The sequence below is a fragment of the Staurois parvus genome, unplaced genomic scaffold, assembly GCF_062004578.1.
Source record: "Staurois parvus isolate SC_StPar_1 unplaced genomic scaffold, SC_StPar_1.0 ptg000019l, whole genome shotgun sequence".
Lineage (NCBI taxonomy): Eukaryota > Metazoa > Chordata > Amphibia > Anura > Ranidae > Staurois > Staurois parvus.
Genome location: NW_028317815.1, coordinates 15,569,291 through 15,595,135, shown reverse-complemented (window position 1 = coordinate 15,595,135; position 25,845 = coordinate 15,569,291). Strand labels below are relative to the sequence as shown.

Genomic DNA, 25,845 nt, shown 5'->3' with positions numbered 1-25,845 from the left:
GCCAATTTGGGGCCCATGTATTGTCAACATTGTTATTTTTTGCATAGGTACTGTCAAGTCACCCATGTTTAGAAGACCATTTTGTTCTCTGCAGGCTTTTCACTATTATAGTATATTATTCTCATGTTTGACCATGGTGCACTCTCCTGTTTATATTATCATATGTGCAATAGGCTACTCAAGCTACTCAGACATGAGATTCTTTTTTTTGATCTTAGGATCTCAATTGAGTTGTGGGGTGGTTGTTGTACAGGATGGCTGTGTATATATTTAGGGCCCATTTACCCCTTCAAATACGCTTTACATCTTGCCTCTGCCCATTCATTTCAAACAAACAAATCTTCAGCGTACCAAAATCACAACTGACCCAATGCTCCCCAGTGCAGCTAAAAACACACTTGACTTATTATCCCTAACACTTCTCACTGGGCAAAGCATTACTGTGTCTTGTGAAGGTTTTAAAACATACAGTACTTACCTTGCATTGTTTGCCTGCTGTGTAAGTTTCTTTACATCTTCCAACTGCTTTTGGAGGTTTTTCTTGTTTATTTGGTATTCATCACACATCTTTTTAATTTTGTTCAGCATATTGATTAACTCATAAGGTGCAGCTGGCAGCTTTATTGCAAGAACCTCATTTGCTATCTTTTCTATTTCTTCTGGATTAATAGTAGCATCTGGAAAAAAAAAGGAACATGTTAATGCATTGCTTATATTTTTTTAATTCATGGAGCTTATCTGATAAATCAAGTTCACTTCTCAGGTTAATGCATGGACTGTTCTCTGAGCTTGAAGAAAATTATAATTTTAGTTTCTAATTTATTAAAGCCCAGGGAAGTCAAATTCTTCTGTACCAATGTTTTCTCCATTAATATGTATTTGAAACAAAGGCATGTTTTCAATTTGTATTTTAGTAAGCTGCTTCCTTACAAATGTATGCAGTATTGGTGCCAAGTGAAGGCTATTGCTTCTTATAGAAATGTATTTTTAAAATTAATTACTAGTTTTACACCATTAATAACAGGGCATTTTAATCATCATTTGCCTTCTTTTGTTTAGTTTGCTATTTGTATTTGTTTGATTGTAAGTGTAGTCTGATTATAGTTGGTGTTTTAAAATAACTATTGTGTAAAAAATGAACATTTGCATAATAGCCAGCAAATGCAAGCCTGGTATTGTGTGCCAATGTGAGCTATTTGGAGCTGCTTGACATCGATTGGCCATGCCTTGATAAAATCCCCTACAGTCCATGTTTTCTTTCTACATAACCTCCAATACTGTTCTAAATGAGTGATGGTGACAATATGTACACTGGCATGATAAAAATTTGATCATTATGGTCTGCTGTGCTCACCTAATTGCAAATAAAAAATGAAAAATACACTTTTCAAAGTGAATGTCTCCTCAGTAAAATCAGCTCCTTAGTGTTATCCTACCATAAAAATATTTTGGAGAAAAGTCTAAATACTACTAAGCATGTATGGATTTTCCACCAACAAAATATGAATAGGGAATGCCTTACCAACTTCTTGAGGCTTCTTAGGTTTGCGTCCACCCAGTGCACTCTTTCCTCGACATTGGTATACAGGTATGCTGTCTGAAGATATACAATGTCAGTGTATTGAAAAACTATTTAGAAAATCACATGCTAATTTGCTACGTATTTATATATATATATATATATATATATATATATATATAGGGACCCTCCCTAAATTACCAGGACCAAGAACTTGCCTACTGGAGAAACGTGGCACTGTGACTCAACCAATATTTGATTAACACTATTTTATCTGAAAGGATAAGGCTATACCCAAGTAAATGCAACCAGTGGATTGGGGCCCCCATTTAGGTTTACTAGAGGGTTCACGACATGGGAAGGGTTTTTTTTTAATACCGGTGGTGTTGCTTTGGGAGTGCGGGGGGTGCAGGTGACACTCGCCAGAAGGTGACACCCAGGGCCACCCAGACACCAGTAAATCCTGAATAATCCTGTCTAAAAATAGAGGAGAAGCTGTTTATTAATGTAGGGGTGGCTAGCTGAACCTGTGTTGGCACAGTGTGGTTATTACAGTGTCACAGTGCACAGTTGCCCCCTGCACAAATGGGAGAGAGGCTGGATCTGCTTTGCCATCTCTTGCCCCTCTCCCCCTGTGCCCACCCACACTCTGTACAGCCGGAAATTGCAAACACAGCAGCTGGCAGATGCAACATGAATAAGAGGTCTCTGAGTGATGAGCCTCCAGGGACCATCCAAATGTGAGCACTGTGACCAGACTCTCCCTCCTCTCTGACTACCTTCTCTCCTTCAAATCTTTATCCCTCCCCCTTTTTTTTCTTCCTTTGTCCTCCAACAATAGCTGTTTTAAATGCAGCCAAAGAGTTTAGAATTGTGTCATCAGCCTATGATAGGAGTTGGTATTTGTTGATTTTAAGTGGGTTCTCACTAGTTTGCTGTGGCTTAGATGCATTGCTTGTGCATCTGCAATTTTTCTGCATTGTATCGGTAGTTATAGCTGCAGTCCTATAGATTTTTATTAAGTTGCACGTTTTTTTCTGCATTTTCTAAAAGCGCACCAAAACTCCCACAGAAAAATAGGCAAGTAGGATATTTGACGCACTCTGAGACAGAGTAAGGAGGTAGATGCGGCATACAATAGTATGTATAACCATATAATTAATGGTGATGGACTTAGGGAAAATAAATCATGAACAATATACTGTATTAAATATATAAATAAAATGTCCTTAGAAAGAGTCCTATAGTTAATTCTGATGCACCATGGCATGGAGGTAGCCTGCCAATAACGAGCTAGAGAGGCCCTGTGGAAGATCAGGAAGAAAGAGGTGGCGCCCTCTAAGTGCAGTATGAAAGCTTTTTAATGGATAAAACGTGTAGTCATAATAATAAGCATAAATAGGCTTGTAAATTAATAAGCATCCACTGTAGTGAAGGAGTGTGAAGCCTCTGGATGGATTATGGTCACTGGCATCTGGCCTGATAAGAGAGCATGCATGCTCCAAATGTGCGCTAACCCCGCCATCACGTAACCGGAAGTAACGTCTCAACTGAGGGAATCCCGGAACTAGGAGGACATGCTGGAAGCTACCAGCACCACCGCCAGATGCTGGTGACCACCATCCATCCAGAGGCTTCACACTCCTTCACTACAGCGGATGCTTATTAATTTACAAGCGCAAACCTTTTTTTACTTTGCAAGTGGCCTGTATTACTACACTTTTCATCCATTAAAAAGCTTTCATACTGCACTTAGAGGGCGTCACCTCTTTCTTCCTGACCAAAACTCCCACTTGCTGCATCTTTGGTGCTCTTTCAGAAAACTGAAAAAAGGATTGGGGGGGGGGGGATCACCATGAGTTACAGCACTAGTTGACACCAACCCTAGTGACGCCACTGGTTAATACATAAATGTTTTGAAGTAGGGAGTCAAAATTTTAAGCCCTTTTAATCCACTTATTTTGCAGCTTATTCAGTAAGGAAGAGAGCTATGTGCAATGTATAGGAAATAGCTTTTGTGTCAGGCATATTATCAGTTTTCTTGAGGCAACAAAGAATGAGGATACTGCACTTACCAAGTAGAAAATCTTTAACATTTTTTATAAGCTCTTTTGAACGATTTTTATCTGCCTCTATACGACTGATGGCTTTACTCAAAGTTTTGTTGAGTCTTGAAGCTTTTAACTTTGTATCCTCTGCCAGCTGCCTGATGTGCTGAATCTAAAACAAAATAGATGATATTGTACTTCAACTTCAACAAAATGTCCTATATTAATGTTGTAGTGCTAAGAACATTTTTAACTCTTTTAGTATACCAGGACCTTTAAATACTACTGGGAATATCTTTGGTCTAGTGATAGAGCAAAAAATTTAGCAGCATCCTCGACATAGACTTATTTAAGCTTGCCTTTTCAGTCATCAGCTATTATTGTTTATAGATCAAGGGAGACAGCTACCAAGCCCACCCAACGTCCTGATGCGTAATGTGCTACAAAATGTGTAGCAAGCTTAGCATGTTATCATAGGTAGCGTCATCCAGTAAAACCTGTGCATCCATCAGCAGTGCTCTCCTCTTCATTTTCCAGCACCGATCCAAGCTGCAGCAAATAAAGCTCACACTGGAGCCAGTAAGATGGTAATAGTGTACTATGAAGAGTTTGGCAACAACCTGAGTCGCTGGTGGAGGTATTATAATACATATGTTTTTTGGACTATAGAGGACTTTTTTGCATTTTATCGGCACTCTATGCGCTTTATATATATACTTTATTTTTTTTGTGATATTATACTGCACTTTAGGATTGATGTATAGATATGTGACTAGTTCTTGCACTTTGTGATCAATTTGTGTGCAGCTGCATGTGATTATTTATTTCAGGTACTTATATAGCACCATCAATTTACGCAGCACTTTACACATATATTGTACATTCACATCAGTCTCTAACCCTCAAGGAGCGTACAATCTAAGGGCCCTAACTTACATTCATACATACATATACTAGGACCAATTTAGACAGGATCCAATTAACCTTCCAGAATGTCTTTGGAGTGTGGCAGGAAACCAGAGTACATGAAGGAAACCCATGCAGGCACAGGAAAAACATGCAAACTTCAGGCAGGTGATGCCGTGGTTGGGATTTGAACCAACGACCATAGTACTGCCAGGCGGAAGTGCTAACCACTTAGCCACTATGCTGCCCATTTTCTTTATGTTTCCATACAGTTTTTGTTTATCAACTTTTCACAGCCTCTTTTGTCATGGTGTGGACCTTATGTTAGATATTTGGTTTAAATGCAAAAATTTACAAAAAAAAAAATACTTAAATAGCTTGAAAAACCAAACTATGAATAACACTTTCTCTTCCGTAATAGCGGTGTTTATCACAATGGTATTCTTTATATGTGGATATGAGTGCATTATGTGCAGATTCCTTCACCACAGCAAGTTTATTCATGTGAAATGGTCTCTGGTGTTATTTATTATATTCACCTGTTTCTCAGCCTCAAGGAGATGAATTGCGACACTCTTTAACTTAACATCTGTTTCATTTGCTTTTTTCAGACTATCTCTGGCAACAGGCACAGCTCCATTACAGTCCGGTCCACCACATTTCCTTTTGCCAAACTTATCTCGGCATAGAGCACCTCCACAGGGGGAAATATTACAAGGAAAGTCCCAAACAGTTCCACAAACCTGTAAGAAGACATGTTCTGCAATTGTCAATATCATAAACCAATATTTACACATTTTAAAATACAGGCATCTGGTAAACAAATGACAGCAGTGTAATTCTAACACATTACTATTTTTAAAAATGAGTTTAGAATGGCTTAGAACAAAGGATAGCTCAGAGCATAAGAAGTGAGCAAAAATGTGGCTGAAGTCTGTTCCCCTGGATCCAGTTCTTCCGGTTGGATGCCACCACCTTTGGCACCCATGTAACATAGAAAAGGTGAAAGCAAGATGTCAGTCACATATTAAACACACCTCTGCCCTTCCTCTGACAGCTACCAGGGATAATAAGGCTGCATTCACACTTGAGCATTTTGTAGAATGAAGCTCAAAGCTCCAAAAACGCTCAAACTTAAAAAAATCTATTTTTCTCTATGATGCCTTTTCGCATGATCAGGTGTGAACAGGCACCATAGAGAACAATTGTTTTTTTAAGTTTGAGCTTTTTTGGAGCTTGGAGCTTCCAGCTACAAAACACTCAATACGTGTGAATGCAGCCTAAGAGATGTAGCTGGAAACTTAGCTTAACATAAACAAAAAATCAAACTTTGCTTTCTGATAGACATGCTCTTTGTTCTGATTATGCTGCATGTTTTGGATGGTACTACTTTTTACATGCTTGGGATATGGAAACATCCTCTTTAACCAGAAACAACTATTGTCCTAATCTGAATTATAGACTGATCTATATATTTTTCAGACCTCCTGTTTGAAACTGGAAATAATAATAGAGCTGATGCTTAGCGCTAAGCCGATTAGTAAATGATTTGTAGGGGGGAGCTTTTTTTGCACAATCTTCCAAATCAAAAACAAATGCACATTTCTTTAAATTTCTCTTAACCATGTGGTTGCTGTACAAAGCCAAGCCATCTTGGTTCAATAGCTGAGAGTTCAAATAAATAAATGAAATAAACCATGTTTAAATATTCATTTTATATATATATATATATATATATATATATATATATATATATATAAAACAATGTTTATGCACCAAGAATAATCTGTGCTCTGCCCGTTGATTATATTAATTGCCTTGTAAAAAGGTGTCTTGGAGCTAATTATTTCTATATGTGGTATTCAGTGGAAAACACTCTGATTCCAGCACACATGCAGCATTTTTGACAAAAAGAAGATTCATTTCAACAGACTTGCAGGCATGAAATTACTGGCATGCTGGGGTCTCATGAGACATTGCCTTAGGTCATACTTAAGAACTGGTAAACATTGCTCTAACTGAAGCTGTCTTCATTAGGCATGATTTTTATCCCTACTATTCAAAAACATATCAGTTATGCCAAGTACAATTTTCAAAGGACAATATACTGTATATAAAGCTGTAATATGTCTGGGTAGTAGCAGAGTCCAATGCTTGAGAGGTCTGTCCTTCAGATACTACTGACTGGTCATTCAATGGAGTTCTGCATTTGGACTACAATGGTTTCACTATCAGGAGGAATCAGGTAGAGTCAGAAAAATTGGGAAGTTTCTCTAATGCTCCGTACACACGATAAGAAAATCGTACAAAAATTTTTGTGGAACCAGTGATCGAACAATTTTCTCTTTGTTGATGAGCAGGATGTTTTATCCGATAACGATATTGTGAACGAAAAAATCTGGTTGAACAACAGTGAAAAATGTTGTCGTGTCGCATACGAACGACTGATTTTCAATGTGGTGGTATGACGGTCGTATGAAAAAAATCTATCAAGCGCTATCACGCATGAGTGGAAACAGAAGATGACCCGGATGTTTATGTCCAAAGAATCTTTGTAAACACGAACGAAAAATCCAAATGTTAAAAGTAGACTGGCCTAATGAGATAATGAAACCAGAATTATGCATTATATATATTTTTATGTATATAGGTAATGTAATAAACTATATTATACTCATTGCTGTTAATTGTTTTGTATATCGCTCATTCTGGCCGGAATGGCGTGGCTACAAGGTCACATGCACACTGCATCACTTCCACTTGTACAGAAGACGTCAACACTACGTATTGCCCGATGAATGATTTTTTTAGATTGGTTAATGTGGGCCACGATTTCGACCAACGAATGAACGCCTCTCGGTTGTCAGATGACCGATCGGTCAATTTTCTAATTGTGTATTCCCACCTTAAGACAGAAACAATTGAGTACTGTGTGTGATACTTTTTTTATTTGCACTAACATACAATTTTCAGGACAAGCTTTTGGTGTATGTCCCCTTCTTCAAGGTCCAAGCAGTTCTCGAATAAGTACCCTTGAAAAAGGTGACATACCCCGAAAGCTTGTCCTGAAAATTGTATTTTAGTGCAAATAAAAAAAGTATTTCGGACAGCACTCAATTGTTTCTGTCGCAAGTGCACTAATACGGCTACAATCACCTCAAGCAAGATGGTAGTTTCTCTAACAGTTTGTGGGTCCTTCCTGTTGAAACACAAATCTAATCAGCTGCAAATACACCAACACCAAGTTGCTGGACAAAGATCCTCTACTGTTGCTGGCCCACCTGGGGTTAGTATTTTTATTATTTTCACTGTATACGAATACAGGCTATAAAAAAGAAAATGTATTCAATGTGGAATTTTAGAAAAAATATATACATTTTTAAGTTTGAGTAGAGTGGGTTTGGAATATCTGTCAGTTTTTCTCTTGCAGTTTGAGTGGTTTCTGTGGAGATTTTCCTTACCCTGGGCAATAGAGGAAACGAAGAAAAATGATTCTATTAGAGACTTAAGCAGCAACCTAAATAACCCGATGATGTTCTGTTTCTCTGTATACTAAAACTATTTTTAAAAAAAATCTTTTTTTTGCTGAATGTGTTGTCATTGGAGAGATTTCCCCTGAATTTTGTCCCTATGACCACACAGGAAGTATATAGTAGCCAACATTTCTAAATAATTAGAAGACACCCATTGGAGGGGCCGAGAAAGTGAAGCATGCCACCTCCCAGTCACATAGGGGTGTGATTAAAAAGTGGGTTTGGTGAGTAAGTGGGTGTGGCTTCACCACAAATGGCTTCTCACAAATGTAGCCCTATGCTTTACTACATTTTGGACAAATCATTGAAGAGAAAGTGGGAGAAAAATAAATCCCATTGTTGGTGTCTCTGGGCTAAACATCATTTCTGAATCCTTTGAGATAGAGGCTTTGGTGCCTGCATGCATGAGGGAGCACTGGGCTGATTTTAAATACTACACACAAGCACCTTATTGCAGCAATTGAATGCGGCATGCGGTGCTTAGGCTAGAAAAGCATTCTGAAACAAAAAAGAACACAGTCCTAAAGTCAGAGCAGCACTAGATGCACTTCTGCCTAAAAGACTGGGGTGATTAAGACCTGCATTTGTCAAACATGTGTTTACACTAAAATCAACAGAATACACAAAAAGTAGAATTAAGTTGAGTTACAAATGAAAGGCTAAGTTCACCTTAACAAAAATAAATATATATATATATATATATATATATATATATACACACATACACATATTTTCACAGGTAAAAAAATGTACATTTGTTATTGTATTACTTTGCAGACTGTAAGGCATTGCACTGGTGATCAGCAGATTCACAGAACTCTGTTCATGAATGAGGTGCCCATGTGGGCAGAGCCCCACAAGGCTGCGTTATTTTTAAATTCTGACAGCAGGTGCAGGGAGAAGTACCCTGCCCACTGTCACAGGGAAGGGGGATCGGGGGGAGAGGTGGCAGGAGCAGGAACATGTTACATGTTCCACCCTAAATACGGATGGAACATTTAACATGTTCCAGAGGTGAACTTATCCTTTAAACATGTTTGCCGCTAAAATTATTGTATCTCTGTAGTGATACCTACTGGAGCACCATGTAGGTAGCCAAGGGTACCCATGAAGCCTCTATAGTTCTTAAATGTCCAGTCCAGAACTGAAATAAATTGATCTGTTTGCATACATGCAACACACATGCAAAGGAAAGGGAAGGAGGGTCTAAGAAGGAGCATCCCTGTCTTGTCTTTTGTAATTCCAACCGCTGAGAGCAGATGAAGGGTTCTCAGATAGGTTACGACAGTGTCCTAGATCTTTTTGGATAGCAGGCGGGACAACAATTCTGTGGGACAGTTTCCAAAATCCTGTGACACCCCTGCAGGATCCAGGACACTTGGCAACTATGTAAGTGTAGTGTAGTTCCTTCACCAGGAACACAAACAGCAATTACAATGTCTATACATTCCCTTTATGAATCCACCTGAAGCTGGTTCCAGTCTCCATGACTTCCCAGTAGATCCTCCTAGAAACATATGCAGTCCATAAAACAGAAACTGAAAGATGAGTTCACTGCACCCTGGGTGTCCCTGGGAAAGAAGAAATGTCCCATTGGGAAAAAAGGGGCAAATATTCCAACCCTTTCTTCTCTAAAATTATAAAAGGTTCTAACTAGAATCCTATTTTACTTATGAATGAATATTTAGAAGATTACTTAAAGAAAACAGTCAAGCATGATATATAATGTTATTTTTTCCAGATTTTAAAAATAATTTGTTTGAATGATAGCTCTTACCATTTCATTCATTTTACTTATTTGCAGAGATTTCATTTTGTTTAGCTTTTCTAAATTATTTTTGTCCTTTATATCTAGGTTGCTGAGTTCAGTCAGAATTCTTTTTCTAGTTTTGGATGCAGTGCGGATAGTAGGTGTAGCATTGCGTGCCTTCTCTGCTGCAGATAACGATGTTTTGTAGTGTTTGGAGATCTTGTCAAAAGCTGCTTGGATGTCTAATAGGAAAGAAAAAAGAATGTAAATCTTTCTTGTCTTTGCTTCCAAAAAAAAAAAAGCACACAAAATAAATTATGAAACAAAACACAATACATGGATATCATACTGATTCACATTTCATATAATCTTAAAAAAAGGGATAGAGCACAATACAATATAAATGTATGTTTAGTAAATAACAGACACTTTCTGACATGCATGTGCAAACTCTTCAACAAGCTCATAAATCATTCATATTTTGGCATATTCAGGCATGTTTGTTTTTAATCACATGTTCAGCTTGCTGTACTGTATTTTCAACACAAATACAGTTCTGGACGTGGAGGTATTAATTTTGACATATACCTCAAGAGCCAAGGCCAGGGACTAATGAAGGATCTAATGTAACCACATATTTACATGGTTGAATTCACATTAAAATGGCTGTAAACCCTTACATATACACAGTGAAGTGACTGTCCTTAGGTAATACACAGAGATGAAACAAATCCTCCTACATTTTGTAGAAGATGTACCTGTTTATCGATGGCCATCTTTCCCCTTCATCTATTCAAAGTGCCGAATTCACACAGGACCTCTCATCTCTGAAAAGGGGGGGGCAGAGACCTGAAGTTACATCAGTGAGGAGAGTTCTGAAAGCTGATTGGAGGGAAGAGACACCCCCCCCTCCATACAGCTCACAGGAGCTGAGCTGAGGCTGTCAATCTACCGGAGGTCCCTCCCATGTCACCATTTTTTCCAGGAAAACTTGTCAAAAATTATTTATGCTGATAGCAGAGATAAAAAGTCTCAGACAGAAATGACACTTGGTGCTCCTAATTTATACAAGTATACAATATAGAGGGATATGCTTTGTTCATATTTTATGTCTCTGGCTTACAACCACTTTGAAGTTTTTTCATCTAAATGTTGGATCAGTTAATAAACACCATAGCGGTTGGAAAATGATGACTGACAAAAACAAGAGACGCCACCTTGAAGCAAAACATCAGCTTTTAGATGAGGGCTGGGGCTTTAACAGACAGGCAGAGCTCTGAGGAAAGCAGAAGTTCAGGTGCGTACTGCAGATTTTAATCGAATAACATGTACTGGAGATTTTAGTCAACTAAAATACGACTAAGACTAAAACAATTCAGATGACTAAAATATGGCTAAAACTAAAATGGCATTTTAGTCAAAAGACTATGACAAAAAAATTAAATTGAAATTTGACATTGAAATTAGCAGTGGTCAGTCGCAATGGAGTGAAAGGGTGAGTGGAGATTGGCAATATTTTTATAACATGATGGGAATCTGGAAATGTAATGAAAAATTACTTTGAGTTCTACTATAAGGAGACTCCATTATTAAAAAAAAACAAACAAACTGTGGTTTAGTGGTTAGCACTTTTGCTTGCAGCACTAGGGTTGCACTTTTAATTCCGAATCATGACACTACCACCATGCAATTTGCATGCTCTCCCTGTGCTTGTGTGAGCTTCCTCTGGGTATTCTGGTTTCCTCCCACACCAAAGATATGCTTGCAGGTAGATTGGCTCCTTTCTAAAATAGGGAGAAGTATGTGTATATATGAATGTGAGTTAAGAACCTTAGATTTGAAGCTCCTTGAGGGCAGGGACTGATGTGTATGCACAGTATACTGTATATGTAAAGTGCTGCATATATTTTATGTCTATATAAATACCTTTAATTTAAACAAAACTACAGGTACAGTTCTTACCTTTAACTTTGACTATATTTTCCTTCTGCTTCTTTATTCTTATTATTTCTAAGTCTTTATATAAGACATTAATCTCTTTCTCAATATCCCATATTGTTTTATTCAGCTTTGGTATCTCACTGAATTTTCCCAAATCTGAAATGCTGATTTTATTTACTTTATTCCTGTAATAAAAAGTCATAAATCAGTTAAAACTTTTCAATATTAAATTTATTTTTAAGCTTCCTTGTCCTTTTTGTTTACTCTGTCATGATTGATTGCTGTCTGTGTTGCCATTGTAGAGGTTTCCCTTGCTTTGTGTCCCAATGACCATACAGGGACTGTGGAGATTCCGCTCACAAGAATACTAAACACAATACAAGAAACTGAAACTAACCCTTCCCTGCTGTACTGTAAGGATTGCTATGTCTCAGCCAGGACTGTGCAGGCTCTTTTTTTTATAATCAATCTTTATTAACATTTTCCGATGACATAGAATAAACAATAAGTCAGCAGATACACTTCAATCTGACAAAGAAGTAGTAAATATAAAAAAAAACCCATATAACAACAGAGGCAAACAAACATCTTAACCATAATTCCTCCGGGTGCTCTGGTTTCCTCCCACACTCCAAAGACATGCTGTTAGGTTAATTGGATCCTGTCTAAATTGGCCCCAATATGTGTATGTATGAATGTGAGATAGGGACCTTATATTGTACACCCCTTGAGGGTTAGGGACTGATGTGAATGTACAATATATATATATATATATATATATATATATATACAGTCATGGCCGAAATTGTTGGCACCCTTGATATTTCTCCAGGAAATCATGTATTTCTCACGAAACGTATTGCATTAACACATGTTTTGCTATACACATGTTTATTCCCTTTGTGTGTATTGGGACAAAACAAAAAAAGGGAGGAAAGAAAGCAAATTCGACATAATGTCACACAAACCTCCAAAAATGGGCTGGACAAAAGTATTGGCACCCTTTCACAACTGCGGATAAATAAGAATGTTACAAGCATGTGATGCTCCTGTAAACTCACCTGGGGCAAGTAACAGGTGTGGGCAATATAGAAATCACACCTGAAAGCAGATAAAAAGGAGAGACGTTCACTTAACCTTTGCATTGTGTGTCTGTCTGTGCCACACTAAGCATGGACAACAGAAAGAGGAGACGAGAACTGTCTGAGGACCTGAGAACCAAAATTGTGGCAAAATATCAACAATCTCAAGGTTACAAGTCCATCTCCAGAGAACTAGATTTGCCTTTGTCCACAGTGCGCAACATTATCAAGAAGTTTGCAACCCATGGCACTGTAGCTAATCTCCCTGGTCGTGGACGGATGAGGAAAATTGATGAAAGATTGCAACGCAGAATAGTCCGGATGGTGGATAAGCAGCCCCAAACATGTTCCAAAGACATTCAAGCTGTCCTGCAGGCTCAGGGAGCATCAGTGTCAGCGCGAACTATCCGTCGACATTTAAATGAAATGAAACGCTATGGCAGGAGACCCAGGAGGACCCCACTGCTGACACAGAGACATAAAAAAGCAAGACTACAGTTTGCCAAAATGTACTTGAGTAAGCCAAAAGCCTTCTGGGAAAACGTCTTGTGGACAGATGAGACCAAGATAGAGCTTTTCGGTAAAGCACATCATTCTACTGTTTACCGAAAACGGAATGAGGCCTACAAAGAACAAAACACAGTACCTACGGTAAAATATGGTGGAGGTTCAATGATGTTTTGGGGTTGTTTTGCTGCCTCTGGCACTGGGTGCCTTGACTGTGTGCAAGGCATCATGAAATCTGAGGATTACCAAAGGATTTTGGGTCGCACTGTAGGGCCCAGTGTCAGAAAGCTGGGTTTGCGTCCAAGATCCTGGGTCTTCCAGCAGGACAATGACCCCAAACATACGTCAAAAAGCACTCAGAAATGGATGGCAAAGAAGCGCTGGAGAGTTCTGAAGTGGCCAGCAATGAGCCCAGATCTAAATCCCATTGAACACCTGTGGAGAGATCTTAAAATTGCTGTTGGGAAAAGGTGTCCTTCCAATAAGAGAGACCTGGAGCTGTTTGCAAAGGAAGAGTGGTCCAAAATTCCGGGTGAGAGGTGTCAGAAGCTTATTGATGGTTATAGGAAGCGACTGATTTCAGTTATGTTTTCCAAAGGGTGTGCAACCAAATATTAAGTTAAGGGTGCCAATACTTTTGTCCAGCCCATTTTTGGGGTTTTGTGTGACATTATGTCATATTTGCTTTTCTGCCTCTGTTTTATATTTGTTCCAATACATACAAAGGGAATAAACATGTGTATAGCAAAACATGTGTTAATGCAATACCTTTTTTGTGTGAAATACTTGATTTTCAGGAAAAATATCAAGGGTGCCAACAATTTCGGCCATGACTGTATGTAAAGCACTGCGTAAACAGACGGTGCTATATAAGTACCTGAAATAAATAATTGCACATAAACGGAATATCCATGACACTTAGAATTTCCAGTGACTGTGCAGGCTCTTAAAGGGGAGAGCAATGTGCCCTTGACATGGCACATCATGCTAGGAAAAGTTAATACAGTATACAGATTGGAAGGAGAGGGTTTAATCTAAAACTGCTTTGAATTTACAAATACCATTACATTTTTCTCATAGGGGTATTCTAAACCATAGAGTTGTTGATTGCCTACCTCTAATATAATATATGGACATAACAACTTTTTCGAAGGTCAATGACAATGTAAATTCTGTTTCTGCATGCCTCACCAATGACCTATAATAATCTAAAGTAATAAATGAATAATAAACTTCATTGATTGGATAATTTATCAAATGGGTTATAAACATGTTAAAGTGCATCTAAACCTGAAAACAAAAAGTTTATACATTGAACCTTACCAGCCCTTAAATGTAGTGGCTGAATAAATTTTCTTTCTTCAAGCGTTTTTTCCCAATTCTGAGAATAATACATTTTCTGTCCCCTTATGACTACACTCACTTCTCCCCTGTATAGAGACAGCCATGGTTGTCACATAGGCTGGATTTCAAACACGGCTGCCATAATTCATCCACATCAATTGGTAGTTGATGGGACAAGTCATTTACACAATAATAATAACATTATCCTTGCAGTCTTTTCAGCTCACAGAAAGCACCAAGGACACTGCATTTCTGGCCACATCATCAGATATTTTTGTTCTTGCTATAAACATTTTAAGCCTGAAAAAAGAAATATAAAACAAGTACCACATCTAAGGACTGATAAGCTGCAATATTTTACATTTTTGTTTTTGGTACTAGATACCTTTTAATGTTGGCCTGGGCAAACAAGCTGATTCTTCTGAAAGGAAAATGATAACTAATAATTGCTAAAGGCAGCACAGTTATTGTTCTTATTTAAATTGTTTTCTTATATAATCCAAATGCAAGAATAATTGTGGTCTAAATACCTTCAGTACAGCTAGACATGGTTACAAACATGTAGAAATAACCTAACCACTACCATTAAAGGTTACCTTATATTTTCGTAGAAGGTCTTGACTTTTGCATACTTGTCAGGTGAAAGAATTCGGCTCTTAAACATTTTCTCAATGGCAGAAAGTCTATCCTTAAGAATTCTCATCTGCACGTCACAACCCATTGGCGATCTGGTGGGGCCAATGTTGGCAGCTAATCTCACCAAGTCATGAACAGAGTCAGCCAGGGAGGATACATCAGCTTCGTATTCATCAAAGCACATATGACATCGAGGGCATGCAGGGAACTCTTGCCTGAATTTAGGAGCACATTGGTCACAGTATCTTCCAGTGACTCCTACTTTGCAGTTGCATGCCCCAGTGCCTTTATCACACATAGGCTTATTACTGCCTTCCAAATTGCACCTGCAAGCTGCAAAATCATAATGGCGTGAAATATAAAAAGTGTTCTATCACAATAAAATCTTTTGTTAAGATTATAACTTGATTTGTCAAGAAATCCACTCTTAAGAATGGATGAAACTTACATATCCATATGGAATACTTGATACAATCACTTCACATGAAAGCTCAAATTATCAATATGTAAAATAGATTGGGCCTATTCTGAAACTCTTCACCTGACCACATATACAGTGTATTGCCTAGATAATATAGACTGACTGAATAGGATATGTTCAACAAAGTATTCACATACCCATGCTCCTATTTTCCCAGTGTGCACATGGTATGAAAGACTGGGTACCATTGTACAGATTTTATAACTAATTTAATATCATGGTACAGTTGTCTATGATCTGAAAAATGTTTTCTCCAGTGGAAGTCCCTCAAAGCTGTGCTCCAGAGTTATTACTGTGCTCCTTTGATAGTTCAGTTATCATCACCAGTTTTAAAGTCCAACTGAACTTGCAGTTTAAACCAGCTAAATACATTTGTAGGAGTGTAGCACTACCCCCTTAGGGATTGCTGATGAATTGGGTCCTCCTATAGTCCTGCACAGCCAATCATTTGGCATTTTCCACACCAGCTTGCACTTGGACACAGAAACCAGTCCTTGATCTTTAGTTTTGTTATTTATTGATGGGATTGGAACTTGGATAGGGTAAGGGGGGTATAGGATGCCCAAGGAAACCGATAACTGAGGACAACTTCCTGAAACTATTTACAAGCTTCTGTTCTATGATACAGCCTCTATTGGAATGCTAGCCAGCATCTCCTACCACTCCAGACCCTAGATGAACTCCTCTTCACCCATCAATCTGGAGACTTTCTTCCTGAGCAGGGGATATGGCTCCTGTTTCTTTAAAGAAGGTGAACAGTCACTATGAGGGGGCTAATCTTGTTTTCCATCAGAGTGTTCCTTCCCCTATCTACACAGGGGGTGCAGGTGTACTCATTCAGATCCTCTCCTGTACAGCTTTTGGAATGGCTACTATCAGGTCTATCAGCTGGGTTGCTCTTTCCCTGTCATACAGTGGTACTCTCTCAGGGGACCAGCGAGTCTTGAGTTTTCCTCCTCTCCAGCTCCAGGATTGTAGGCAGGCCCCATCCCACTAGCCTCCTGGCAGCCTCCTTCTTCCAGCCTCATATCTTCCTCTACACACTCCTCTTCTTCCACCTGACTCCTTACACTCACCCTACTGAGCAGGCTCCAATACTTTTAAGGGAGTCCCAGCACCTTGCCAAGCCTTCTGTTGGGAATTGGCTGAGGTCACTCAAGAGTGCAGCCAGCCTCTCCTCCACCCACTGCCGCCAAGGCCCTCCCCCAAAAGATTCAGAGCAGGGGGAAATTCCAGAGGGACTGGCCTGCAAAGTCTCCCAGCCATGATCACAATTTGACCCCTCTGGCTGTTAAGAGCTCCTGTCTAACCATTAGGATCTAGTTCCCCCTAGCTAAACTAGGAGGGTGTTACAGAAGCATCAAACAAAGGTGAGCAAAGTCTAGGGTGTCTTTACATTTAGTTCATGTAGAAAGTGTTACAGTTGATAGGAGATGAATATTAGGTAATATCTACAAAAATGATAAGGTAATCTGTACATTTTAAATATAAGGTCGCAATAAAGCACACATTTGTACATGTTGGCAAATATTTACTGGTTTCATAATTTCTATGATCCCTAAAATGTATTCATTAACCAAAATAGTAATTATTTAATGTTGTAATATGTTGCATGATGACTACTGCTATTAAACTGTTACAAATATACTCACGTATGCATTTCACCTTAGGATTTCCATAATAATTTTCTTCACATTGGTCACATTTCTTTCCTTTGTATTGTGGTTTGCATAGGCACTGACCTGTAAACTGTTAAGACTCACACTATAAATAAAACAATGCCCCAAGGCCTTACACAGCACAGATGTTAATGTATCAGATAATATTTATTCATGTTGCAAAAACACGTGAAAGGGAATCTGGATCTGAATCCAAATATGTTTGTTAGAAGATGCAGCTGAAAACAGATTTTTCTATGACTCCTGGACTGCACAATTTTTCCAATACAGGAAAATTGAACATACTCATTGAGTGAACTAAAATACAGTGCAGGAGAACAGCAGCTTCCATCTAAAGGTTATTACCATTACTAGGTACTAATTCATGACAGATTCACTGTAAAGCTTAAAGAGTAACTCCACTTTTGTTGAGAGAAAAACATTCCCCTCTGGGTGATCTATGTTCATTACAGGGATTTTAACAAACTTTGTTGCAAATTTCTACCTTTTGTTATTCTAAAGAAATAGCTGTTTGTTTGTCTGTGTCCATGTGCACCGTGAACCTGTATGGAAGTGATTTCAAATTTTCAACCAGCTGCTGCACCTGCAGGGCTCTAATGAGGAAAGTTGCAAAGTCTGCATCCCTTTAGACATGCTTTCCCTTTGGGAGTATCTCACCAAAAAGGATATTTTTGCCTCAGGGGATGCCCAAAATCTGTCTTGTATTTTAGTGGAGGTTTCTGGGAAAATCAGTAAGTCAATCACACAAGCAGGAAATTACATTTCTGGGGGGCGTTCTGTACACCAATTTTGTACATAATGACTCTAGGTAGCCATATTGCATTGTATTTTACAGAAAATTACACAGCTGTAGATTGAAAAGGAAAAGTCATTTTTAACCCCTTCGTGCCTAAGAGTAAAACAAATCTTTATGCCTAAGCACAATTTTGCAACTTTGATATGTGTTAGTAAAACCGTACATATCATCACAACTACTTTGTGCATTCAGGTAGATTATACCTTTTTTTTTTCAGGACAAATTGGGCTTTCATTTGTTGGTGAATGGCAATGGATATCTCCTGATTTATTTTTTTATTATCAAAAGAAAAATTGGCCCAAAACAGTAAAAAAAACAAACATTTTATTAAATGTAGCTGTATATTTCTTGCTACTACCTTAACCTACTACCAAACAACTCAAAATAATTTCTCCTGACGATCACAGTGATACCACATATGTGTATGTTAGTTGTTGTACCCATAGTATAACCTAGAAACAATAGTGCACATTACCTGATTACAATGATTCCCTACGGAATTATTTAGGGAACAGTTGCAAGGTTTACATCCTTTTCCACTGGAAAAGCCCCAGTAGCCAGGTGCACAATTGTCACATTGAATTCCAATTACATTAGGCAAACAAGGGCACTGTCCAGTAGTTCTGTCACATACACATTCTCCAACTTCCTCATAAATTGAGCAATTCTCAGCCTTTGTTCCCTGGGAGTTACAAACACAGCCTTAGAAAATAAAAAAAAATATATTATTATTATTATTATTATAATACAGGCTTTATATAGCACCAACAGTTTCTGCAGCATTTATATATTTACATGTGTATTAGAAAGAAAACTAGTCTATATTAGCAGATTTTCAGCTCTTATAATAAAAATGTTCTAAACCCAAAACTTTCTTTGAATAGCATCGGAAAGGTTTTAAACAGGAAGTAAAAAGATATCTTTCCAATGTGAGGAAAATCCCTTGAATATTAATATGAATGAAAATTAATAGCTGTCACAGGAACGGTTCTCCTTGTTGGATTATTTCCTCTGTATTCCTGTTCTGGTGGCAACCTAAAAGTTTGGATTTATAACTTTTATTCCAGGTGTCATTGGTGGTTAGGACAATTAGAGAGAGTGCATCTCCCTAACCAGAACAAACTGATTATAATATACACTCACAAAACCACTTTATTAGGTATACCTTACTAGTAACGAGTTGGATCCCCTTTTGCCTTCAGAACTGCCTTAATTCTTCGTGGCATAGATTCAACAAGGTGTTGGAAACATTCCTCAAAGCTTTTGGTCCATATTGACATGAGTTACTGTTGCCTTTCTATCATCTCGAACCAGTCTGCCCATTCTACTCTGATTTTCATCCACAATGCTGCTCACTGGATATTTTCTCTTTTTCAGATCATTCGCTGTAAACCCTAGAGATGGTTGTGCATGAAAATCCCAGTAGATCAGCAGTTTTTTAAATACTCAGAGCAGTCTGTGTGGCACCAACAACCATGCCACATTCAAAATCACCTAAATCCCCTTTCTTCCTCATTCCGTTACTGCCATGTGATTGGCTGATTAGCAGTTTGTGTAATCAAGCAATTAGACAGGTGTACCTAATAAAGTGGCTGGTGAGTGTATAATATACTGGACTTTACTTGTAACCTGCCACCAAGTGGTATCAAAGGCTCGTTTTTACTTTTTTTAAATAACAAACATGGTTTTGCAAAGAGCAGCCCGATCTTCCTCTTCTCGGGTCCCCTGTCGGTGCTTATGGCTGCTCCCCCCTTGTTGCTTGCTATGGGGCACTGGTGCATGCTTGCTCTCGAGCCCCACTATCTGCTTCTATAAGACACAGCAGAGCAAAGCTTGGCACAGCCGCCACCCCCTCCTCACTGGCTGTGATTGAAAGCAACGGGAGACAATGTCTCAGCCAATGGGAAGGGAGAAACCTGTGAAAGCTGAGGCTCCTGTGCATGGCGCTGGACCGAGATCGGGCTCAAGTAAGTATTAAGGGGGGCTTATGGGGTTGCTGCACACTGAAGGTTTTTTACCTTCATGCATACAATGCATGTAGGTAAACAGTCTTCAGCCTTTAAAGCTACTTTAATTATAACTATAGAATATGTTTCTGTATGGTTGCTGCTGAATATTGGTTCAGTGTATCAGCCACGTCTTGTTATAAATGCCATATCGGTAATTAAAATTTGGATGGAAAAAACAACAGACTCTGTGGATAGAGTCCTAAGGCATTCTACAATTTGAATTAACATCTTCACAGTGAGTTTACAGTGATAGTGATGTTTCTCCAGGTTTAAGTGTTGAAAAGTGTTTGCAAATGTACCATTGCTGGCATTTGGAGATTGGGCAATGCCAGAGTATTTATTTACAGTATATCACCAACGTTAGGATTTGTTTGCAATGTATGGGTTGACTTTGGTATGACTTGACTTTACTTCCTAATTTTATACCATATTCCTGTGTCAGGATTGGAATACATGGCTTGATTCCAACACAAATCAAGCGTCGCCTCTGACAGCTGGGGAGGAAGGGAGGTGATTATGGAGTGCTTTTGACCTGTGCAGTAAAAGGTTTTTGGTTCTTCTATTTTTATATAGAGAGATAAAAAGTAAGCCTATTAAGGCCTATGACTTAGACAGTCACCTAGAGGATTGCTTGGTGGGTTTAGAAATGCACAGATGTCTACCTGTCAGGTTTTGGTAACACATTTGCCTGTATTGCCAGGTATTTCCATCTATATAAAACAAGAACTTGGCACTTATTTTTGCTTTTACATGTATGTTGACACACTGTATGAATGCTGGCAGAAGCACTCGCAAAGGTTATCAGCAATAGAATGACAGGAATTTGGCTTTTGCAGTTTCTGTTATGTGCACATTAATATATTACTAAGTCATAGGTTTTAAAGAAAACTTGTACAATAGGAAGTATGTAGGCATTTGCTGACTTATCCATCTGAAAATGCCAGTTTTTCTAGCTGATATGCTGATCTAGTGGCTTCAGTGCTTTCTGTTATTGAACAAATATTCAGATCAGGAACTCTGACTTGCCACATGCTTGGATGCCAGGTAACTAGCTTTTTCAGAAGTAAATCAGCAATGGCTATCTATCTATCTATCTATCTATCTATCTATCTATCTATGGAAGCTTGAAGGACAGGGAAGGTTAGGATGGCTACACAGGCCTGGGAGACCAAGAGAGGGTCTGGGGGGCTGGGAAAGCCAAGGCAGCTAGCAAGTCCAAGGGGGCTGGTTTGTGTCTCTGTGGACATATTTCTGGCTTTGTCACTACCGTACTGACTGTGTCTCTGTGGATATATTTCTGGCCTTGTCAGTACTGTACTGATTGTGTCTCTGTGAATATGTTTCCAGCTTTGTCAGTACTGTACTGATTGTGTCTCTGTGAATATGTTTCCAGCTTTGTCAGTACTGTACTGATTGTGTCTCTGTGAATATGTTTCCAGCTTTGTCAGTACTGTACTGATTGTGTCTCTGTGGACATATTTCTGGCTTTATCAGCACTGTACTGATTTTATCTCTGTGGACATACGTATTTCCAGCTTTGTCACTACCGTACTGATTGTGTCACTGTGGACATCATTCTGGCTTTGTCAATACTGTACTGATTGTGTTTCTGTGGAACTATTTTCGGCTTTGTTACTACCGTACTGACTGTGTCTCTGTGGATATATTTCTGGCTTTGTCACTACCACACTGTATATAAACATGGTTTTCATTTTATGAACAGTACGCTTATTTATTGTAATAAAGCATGTTAGAAACATCACTTGTCAACATTTTTGGTTATAAGACAGTAACCTTAAACATGGCTTGGGGACTCAAAACTGAATTCTGATCTAGAATATAAAATTTGAGCTATTTTTTACACATCTGTGAAGTAAATAAGGGAAAGAGAACAGCATTAAAATAACAGTTTGTGTACATTGTAAATGGAGAGGACAGAACTTCAAAGAATAATGTACTTAGTTCTAATCCCCTTCTATTGGTAATGCATTGTTAAAAGGTAAAAGCATAAAATCAAATTAGTAATAAAAAAGAATTTCTGTAAAATAGCAAAGAAAAAACGGAAACATGCTTACTTGTACAATTCTGATGACGTCCCGATCCAAAGTATCCTGGTAGGCAGGAAGCACAGGTAGGTCCATATGTGTTTTTCAGACACTTTAAGCACTCCCCTGTGACATTATCACATGACTCTCGATCTGTTATATCTATATTGTTATTGCAGTGACATGGTGAACATTTTTCTCCTTGTTCTAAATTTCCATAAAAGCCAAGAGGACACTCATTACAGTTCTTTCCTAAAAGAGGAAATAATAAGTATTTCAAATCATCTATAAAATATATACAGAAGTAATGCTCTTTTGTTACAAAAAAAAGGTATAATCAGTCAAACCTCCATGTACAGTCAACACGAACTATAGACACTCTCAAACAAAATGCAAAGTTGATCTTTGCAGCTGTAGCTGCATCCTTAGAGCTATAATCCCCAACTAACCAGCTGTGCAAAAGTGAATCTTTAGTAAGTGTTCTTGAGTAAGGACATCATCTGAGACTACTTTGAAAATTTCCCGTCTCTGATAACTCTAGTTGTCCAGCTGGTAGTACAGTCTTAGCAGCAGCAGGGATCCTTTACTCTTGATCCTGTGACAGATTCTCTCTAAAAGTGAAAGCATGATGATCTATTGTTGCTTGGGGACTATAAAAATCTATGAGGAACCTCTCATAGAATAAAACTTCAGAGTATTGTTCCATTGTGTAAATAAGGTTTTATGAGGTGAGGTGAGGTATTTCTGCTGATGATGGGAAAAATGTATAGCTAAAGATTATACAGAGAGGGTAGCCACCTATTCACATCTACTGCTTATAGGTTCAAAGGTACTTTGGCTAACGGTAATTCCAGCCCTAACCCATACAGCTACTGCTAGCTTGCACACTGGCCCCAACTACTGCTCAAGAGAGACTCCTGCATATAAGGAAGCCTTGCTGGACACACTGGTCACACAGGCATGTAAATCTACCACATCATCAGACAGTCATTTTGCCTTTCTACCAATTGTATCTCCTCCTTGTACAGTCATTACCATTCACAAAGTCATTTGAAGTTGTTGTTTTTTTACCTGTGTAGCCTTCTAGACAGTTGCAGGTCACCTCTAGGGTTTTAGGATTTTGTTGACAAGAATATGCAAAATATTGGTTGCCTGTTGGAGAACCTGGACACATACATGGGCGGCATGGCTGTCCTTTTAATGGATTCCCAAAGTAATTATCAAGACACCTGCAGAGCAAAGGTTTTAAGCATACAAAGTCCATGTAGGTTATACTGTACATGACAAGATAAATTAACCTGTCTTCCCAGTGTTCCTCTTACTGGTCTAATCTATGTGCAGTTTAAAAAAATCACAAAGAAAAAGAACCACGTATGTTATGTTTTAAGGAAGTATATTTTTTAGCACTTTCTATCGAGGAACTCTTAATGCCATCCTAGTTCATTAAAAAATTAAAAACAAACTCTTCAACGTTAATTACATGTCATTTACTATGATAAAATATTTTTCTTTTATTATGTAAAATACGCATATATGTTTTAGGTTTCCATACCGCTCACAGTTGTTGCCAGTGGTAAATCCTTTGCAGCTCTTGCAGGCCCCAGTTATTGGATCACATGACTCTGAATTATCATTACACTGGCAGGGTCTACAGTTTGGAAATCCATAGTATGCAGGAGGGCAGCGATCACAATGTCTTCCAAATGTGTTATGTAAACACTTTAAACACTCCCCTGTGACTTTATCACAAGCGTCAGGGTCTGTTATATCTATATTGTTATTGCACTGACATGGTAAACATTCTTCTCCTTTTTCTATGTTTCCATAAAAGCCAATAGGACACTCATTACAATTCTTTCCTATAAGAGGAAACAATGAATATTGCCAGTCAATTATACATTTTCTAAAAAGAGTAACATACATACAAATAAACTATATTCAAATACACAATATGTACATACTATATCCCATGCCTACAGAGTAGACACTCGGTGACTACAAAAACTTAAGGTAAAATCAGTCAAGTCTCCATGTATAATCAACATGTTGACATTTATTTGTGTGCAGACAGAAAAAGAAATAATGTGATTCACCAAATAATGCTATTCATACTAGCCATGATAAGGTAAAATTGATGTTAAGCATTACAGGACATATATATATATATATATATATATATATATATATATATTACACTCTAGAACTACAATCATTTTACTGATCCTTCATTGGGGAAAGAAAAGTCCAGGGGGAACTGGAGACACTTTCAAAGGAAATGCAATGTTGTTCTTTGCTGATCAGGTTCTTTAAATATGAAAACTGCAATGACATTCCTGTGCTACAGTACCTTGACAATGTACGATAGCAATGTGTAGTAGGACAGTCTTTATTCAAGAAAACTTTACAGCATCAGAAACTCCTCTTGTAGGCAAAGTCTCCCATCTCCAAATAACTTTGGCAGACCAGCAGGTAGTACAGTAGACAATCCTCTAACATGTTTCTATAGGCATAACTTAGTAGCAACAAGGTTCTTTTACCCATGTTTTTGTGGAAGACTTTCTCGCAAAAGAGTGAGAGTATGGTCTACTTTTACTCAAGGTCTATAAAACCTCTAGGAAACACCTAGATAAGAAGCTTAACCTATTCAAATTGACATCACTGGTGCACCTTGGTGCACAAAAAAACACAACTCTAGTAGGATTACCTCTTTAAGTACTCTGCCTATCCTAGCTTAGAATATTGTGAAAATAAACTTATATATGGTGACTGTATTTGTGCTGATGAAGGGAAAAATATGTGGCTAAAGACTATACAGATTAAAGTAACTGCCACTTCACCTCTACTGCTTAAATGAGTCAAATCTTAATCTAGTCCTAACCCTTACAACTATTTCTAGCCAGGTAACCAGTTTGCTGCTAGGGTACACCAACTTACAATATCAAAGCTTACAGCAGAACTCTGCATGTAGTCCAAAAGCTAAAACCCTACCTTTCAAAGATGAAAACGTAATCATCCTGAAAACCGCAGCACACAAATTTCTGTAGGGGGTGCCCCCACTGAGATCAACTCCTATCCCTGTACCTTTTCATGCTTGCAGACTGAACCCAATACCACACTGGCCCCAAATATTACTCAAGTAAGATTCCTGCATATAAGGAAGCCTTGCTGGACACACAGGTCACACAGGCATGTAAACCTACCACATCATCAGACAGTCATTTTGCCTTTCTACCAACTGTATCTCCTCCTTGTACAGTCATTACCATTTACAAAGCAATTTGAAGTTGTGTTTTTTTTTTTACCTGTGTAGCCTTCTAGACAGTTGCAGGTCACCTCTAGGCTTTTAGGGTTTTGTTGACAGGAATGTGCAAAATATTGGTTGCCTGTTGGAGAACCTGGACACATACATGGGCGGCATGGTTGTCCTTTTAATGGATTCCCAAAGTAATTATCAAGACACCTGCAGAGCAAAGGTTTTAAATATACAAAGTCCATGTAGGTTATACTGTACATGACAAGATAAATTAACCTGTCTTCCCAGTGTTCCTCTTACTGGTCTAATCTCTGTG

At 38.3% G+C, this 25,845-nt stretch overlaps 1 protein-coding gene across 1 annotated transcript in view; it reads right to left on the bottom strand.

Moving 5' to 3' along the window:
• The window catches only part of LAMB4 (laminin subunit beta 4), a 178,426-nt gene that overhangs the window by 25,631 nt on the left and 126,950 nt on the right, over positions 1–25,845 (bottom strand). Inside the window, exons 25-37 of the mRNA XM_089685091.1 lie at positions 25,579–25,736; positions 23,829–24,135; positions 23,348–23,505; positions 22,307–22,528; positions 18,698–18,924; positions 17,400–17,496; positions 15,227–15,599; positions 11,719–11,882; positions 9,784–9,998; positions 5,013–5,216; positions 3,595–3,739; positions 1,523–1,597; positions 479–677 (exon numbers count right to left, since the gene is read on the bottom strand). Coding sequence (XP_089541217.1) covers positions 479–677; positions 1,523–1,597; positions 3,595–3,739; positions 5,013–5,216; positions 9,784–9,998; positions 11,719–11,882; positions 15,227–15,599; positions 17,400–17,496; positions 18,698–18,924; positions 22,307–22,528; positions 23,348–23,505; positions 23,829–24,135; positions 25,579–25,736 — 2,544 coding nt within the window. The remainder of the gene's footprint in view (positions 1–478; positions 678–1,522; positions 1,598–3,594; positions 3,740–5,012; positions 5,217–9,783; positions 9,999–11,718; positions 11,883–15,226; positions 15,600–17,399; positions 17,497–18,697; positions 18,925–22,306; positions 22,529–23,347; positions 23,506–23,828; positions 24,136–25,578; positions 25,737–25,845) is intronic.